Below are 4,743 nucleotides of genomic sequence, written 5' to 3'. Positions count from 1 at the left end.
ATATTGAATCAATTTTAAAAGAAAGATTTCTTTAATTTTTCCTATTAATATATTTAATAACAAATATAATTTCAGTTTGCAATCTTATAAGCTAAGAAAACTTCCTCGAATGTTTCTAAATTATTCCTAAACAAAATATACAAAAAAATTAACTGAAATGAAAGAAGAAAAAAAACTTGTAATAAAGGTTGTGTTAGTATTTTATGTTGTGTTAAAAACGAGTAATTAGAGAAAACAAATGTATGACTATTTTTCGGGAACAGAATGAAGAGCACTTTTCTTGTCTAAACCTAGCTACATACACACATTATCATGCGTCAATGGACCTCAAACCCAAAACATCTTCCTCATCATTTCCAACAACCTACTGCCCCACACACACCACCTTCTTCATTTCATTACATTAAACTACTACTACTACTATTACTATCAAAACCTACACATAACTCTCTCTCTCTTTCCCTTCATGAATTTACATCACTACTTAATGTTCTTCTAACTTATCCAACCAAACATCTCACAAATCTTTACATTATTCTTACTACTATACTAACTCACTACTAGAAATTACATTATTTATTTATTTCTTAAATATTATTATTTCGATGACTACAATAATAATAATAATGTTGTTTTGACAACAACCATCAGTTGCTGTTGGTTGGCAGTGATTTAGACTTGAAAGCACCCATCTTTTCATGTCTATTGACATTGATAGTTGATAGTATACATACATCACTACACTTGCCTTGTTAATCTTCATTTCTCTTCTTTTTCTTTTGACTCTCTCTCTCTCTCTTTAGTATTTCATCGTTGTCAAGCACTCTTGAAACTAGTATTCAACATTCAACTCATCTCTCTTACTACCTCAAACTCCAAGAGAGAGAACAAAAAAAAACTCATCAATATGGATTCATCACTCTTTCCTGAAACTCCAAACAAGAAACCAATGTGGTTATATCCTAAGCTTTTAGGTTTTAATCCTTCTCAAAGATGGGGTCATTCTGCTTGTTTCTCTGGAAGGCTCATGTATGTTTTTGGGGTATGTACTATGTATATATAATATAACTATTATTATTATTATTATTATTATTATTATTATTATTATTATCATTATTTTTTCATTTTACACTGTGTTTTATGGTGTTTTCTGAACCTCTTATAAGTTTTACTTCTTTGAAGTTCTGTCATTCTGGATTTTTCATTCTCTTTATGTGTTTAATTATTTCATAAACTCTTAGTATACAGTACTAGTTTTTTTTTTCTTTTTCTTCAAGTTCTCTCTACTATCTTTGGTTAATAACCAAAACACTTTCTTATATGAATTTTAGTTTTTTCCTAATTTCTCTCAGCACACATATTACTTCTAGACAAATCAACTTCTTTCTCTAATTAGTGCGACAATACGTTTTTTTTTTCAATCATATTTTTTCTTTCTTATTATAGAAAAATATTCTCACTTTTTTTTAATGATCAAGTAATTTTATTTGATTTATTTTCAGGGTTGTTGTGGTGGATTGCATTTTAGTGATGTTCTATGTTTGGACCTAGACAAAATGGAATGGAACAAAGTTGTTACAACCGGTGAAAAACCAGGTCCTAGAGATAGTCATAGTGCAGTTCTTGTAGGGCACAGAATGATAGTTTTTGGTGGTACAAATGGGTTTAAGAAAGTGAATGAAACTCATATACTTGATCTTTATACCAAAGAATGGATTCGGCCTAAATGCGAAGGGACGCCACCTTCGCCGAGGGAAAGTCACACGGCGACTCTTGTTGGTGGTGAGAGGCTAGTGATTTTTGGTGGTAGTGGAGAAGGTGATGCAAATTATTTAAATGATTTGCATATTTTAGACCTTAGAACTATGAGATGGAGTGAGTTTGCTGAGGTGAATGGTGATTTACCTGTTCCTAGAGATAGTCATTGCACTGTTGCTGTTGGGAATAAGCTTATTGTTTATGGTGGAGATAGTGGTGATATGTATCATGGTGATGTTAGTTTGCTTGATATGGAAACAATGACTTGGATTAGGGTATGATGGTTTTCTCTATGAATCTCATAAGTTGTTCATATGAAATGGAACTTAGTGACCAAAAGTCGCTTTTTCAATGTAATAAGGATAATGAGTTTGTTTGATTTTTTCAATGACAGATGAAAAATCAAGGTTCTTCTCCGGGAGTCAGGGCAGGTCATGCAGCAGTGAATATCGGAACTAAGGCGAGTCCTTATAGATTAAAAGTCATTTATAAGTGTGATATTTGTTACATAGTTCATCCAACCAGAGGTTTGTTATTTGGATTAATTCCTCGGTTGACCTCTGGTTGGACGAACTGCAAGGGCATGAGAGGATGACAGCCGTTTTCTATGATATGTTTCTAAACTCGTGATGATTGTTTCAGGTATACATCATTGGAGGGGTTGGAGATAAACGATATTGCAACGACATTTGGGTGTTTGACATACACACTTGTTTATGGACTCAACTTGATATAAATGGTCAACAGCCACAAGGGAGATTTTCTCATACAGCCGTTGTTGCAGACAACGATATTGCCATATATGGCGGGTAGGTTTCCCGTCCAATTGGCCTTATGTTGTTCCTTAATCATCGTAACAAAGCGCATTCAAATTAGCCTTAATTTAAGTGTAGTAAATTAGTAGTTATGTTAGTTTCTATTTTCCAATGTTTCATTCTGAAAGGTCGCGTTTGTGTTTTAGCAGGTGTGGAGAAGATGAACGTCCTTTGAATGAATTGTTAGTGTTGCAGCTTGAAGCAGAACATCCAAATGAACATAATAGAGTATCTAGGTGCAAAGTTTTTGGAAATTATTGGAATCAAGAAAATAAGACCATCCTTGCGGGTGAAGCAGAAACCAACTCGGTAAAAAAAGTACTACTATACATAACAATTAGTACTCGTTGTGCACATTATAGTTGTTTTTCTGGAAGAACTAACAATGTGTTTTGGAACAGAAAATTCCGCGCATTGGGAATAATATAGAAGTCTTGCGAAAATGGGGTTATGGAGTTGCATCGGAAAAAGCGCAACCTTATCAGTTTGATTCAGGTGAGTTGAAGTTTTAAAAGACTTTTTGCGTGTAAAAGATGATTTGAGGATTCGAGTTAAAATAAAACTGTAATGTTATGCAGGAACTTCGCAGCAGAAGAGGAGAAGAATTGCTGCTACGAAGGTGTGGGATGTTGATTCAGAACAAGAAGAACATTCTCTTTCATTGTCTCAGCATTCATCTCCGTCTCAATCTGATCAAGAACAGACACCAGGTCAAAAACCAAATGCTTCCGTCATGGATTCTCAGTGTTATCATCGAGTCAAACTCGTCAATAAAATTTCAACCGCTTGCGAGCCTATCAATCTCTCGAGTAACAAGAGATTTCTGAAGAATTGCACACAAATAAGTCAACAAGATCTTCGTGCAATGGATCATCAACCAAAGCAAGAGCAATATCTTCATGTTGACGAGAACAAAAAAGGAACTCGACAATACCAAGCTGTTGAGCCGAGGCCAGCTGGACGAGGACTCACTCAGCACCTGGTGAACCCTTTTTTTTCAAATCCTCAAATCCTAAAAATTTACTCAACCGCGATTTTCTTTTTGTTCGTATAAGTTTCTTATTCTTTCACTCTTGATTTTGAATCCTAGATTGGGGCTGAAGTTCGCGGAAAAGTTGATGGAGCCTTTGACTCGGGGTTTCTAATGACCGCAGTTGTAAACGGAAGACTTTTCCGAGGAGTTTTATTCGCACCAGTAAGCTTTTGAACTTCGCTTCCAAATAAAATGTCACATTTTTACTTGGTACAAATTTTGTAACTAATGAATAATAATCTATCAGGGAGCAGGCATAACCGAACCAAATTATTCTACACCAAGTTTATTTCCATCCTCCACTCAACCGAACTCGAATCATATTGATAATTCGAGGGATACTCGGAAAGGAACAAATTGTTCACGTCTGGAGCCATGCTCCAGCTTAAGGCAACCACTCTATGCTCGAGTGTCTCCAATCTCGAATGGCGCTGCTCCTGTATCCTTACCTGAAGAACATAAAATCAGGAATGACTTACAAGGATTGGCTTTAACACTAGGAGGGCCTGGTAGTGGAAACCATGTTTGATGTTTGATACTAAAGTGAAATATTATTGAGGAGGTTAATAAAGTTTATGTACTTGCTATGTATTTCAATGGTTATGTATTTGTAGGATCAACCATAAATTATGTAGTACTATTTGGTTTTTCTCTCTTTGGGAATAAATCTTATCTACAATGTATGTATCAACAAGACCAATTCTTGCTAATGGTCAAAGAGCTTAGAGAATTTCACAACAAGACAGGTTCTCAAAGGAACAACCTTAATGTATCTACGGCAACAACTCAATGTTCCTTAACATCATTATATAATTGATGATTAGCAATTATGATCTAACTCTAATCTTACATAGTATTTAAGTGAGTAGGTTTTTAGTAAAAAATGATGGTTACCAAATTCAAACTAAAGATAGTTGAATACAAGTAATGTGAGTTATTTTCTATTCTAAAGAATTATTAAACTTTAATGGCTAAAGTTTATTTCATCATTTATGTATAATAAGTTAGTTACAGTTATAATATGTTTGTTAGAGAATTTGTTAGAGTTTTATTCTCTTAGGTATAAATTAGCCTATATAATAAGCTCACCACCATAGTGTGCATTAACTAGCCATTTTTTACACAAATGTTTCATTC

The 4,743-nt window shown here is 34.2% G+C and overlaps 1 protein-coding gene across 3 annotated transcripts; it reads left to right on the top strand.

Moving 5' to 3' along the window:
• Positions 1-468: 468 nt before the first annotated feature.
• On the top strand, positions 469-4,433 carry LOC127092506 (uncharacterized). Of its 3 annotated transcripts, none has more exons than XM_051031398.1 (9): positions 469-1,029; positions 1,503-2,033; positions 2,153-2,218; positions 2,401-2,567; positions 2,723-2,891; positions 2,975-3,068; positions 3,152-3,555; positions 3,664-3,768; positions 3,854-4,433. In XM_051031398.1, exons 1-9 carry the CDS (start codon positions 994-996, stop codon positions 4,133-4,135), a joined length of 1,854 nt encoding a protein of 617 aa, XP_050887355.1. In that variant the 5' UTR covers positions 469-993; the 3' UTR covers positions 4,136-4,433. The 3 variants fall into 3 exon arrangements, with proteins under 3 accessions (XP_050887355.1, XP_050887353.1, XP_050887354.1); XM_051031396.1 differs by having other exon boundaries at positions 470-1,042; XM_051031397.1 differs by having other exon boundaries at positions 474-1,042; positions 2,723-2,882.
• The last annotated feature ends 310 nt before the right edge of the window (positions 4,434-4,743 follow it).

This window comes from Lathyrus oleraceus, chromosome 6, assembly GCF_024323335.1.
Source record: "Lathyrus oleraceus cultivar Zhongwan6 chromosome 6, CAAS_Psat_ZW6_1.0, whole genome shotgun sequence".
Taxonomy (NCBI): domain Eukaryota; kingdom Viridiplantae; phylum Streptophyta; class Magnoliopsida; order Fabales; family Fabaceae; genus Lathyrus; species Lathyrus oleraceus.
Note: the sequence above shows the minus strand (reverse complement) of the source record. Positions and strands in the feature narration are given on the sequence as shown.

What these genes read in the sequence shown, in the direction of transcription:
- LOC127092506 (XM_051031396.1), top strand. Translation starts at nt 908, where the DNA reads ATGGATTCATCACTCTTTCCTGAAACTCCAAACAAGAAACCAATGTGG. An exon ending in GATATTGCCATATATGGCGG is followed by an intron (nt 2,568 to 2,722) that starts GTAGGTTTCCCG and finishes GTGTTTTAGCAG; the next exon opens with GTGTGGAGAAGATGAACGTC. An exon ending in GAGGAGTTTTATTCGCACCA is followed by an intron (nt 3,769 to 3,853) that starts GTAAGCTTTTGA and finishes ATAATCTATCAG; the next exon opens with GGAGCAGGCATAACCGAACC.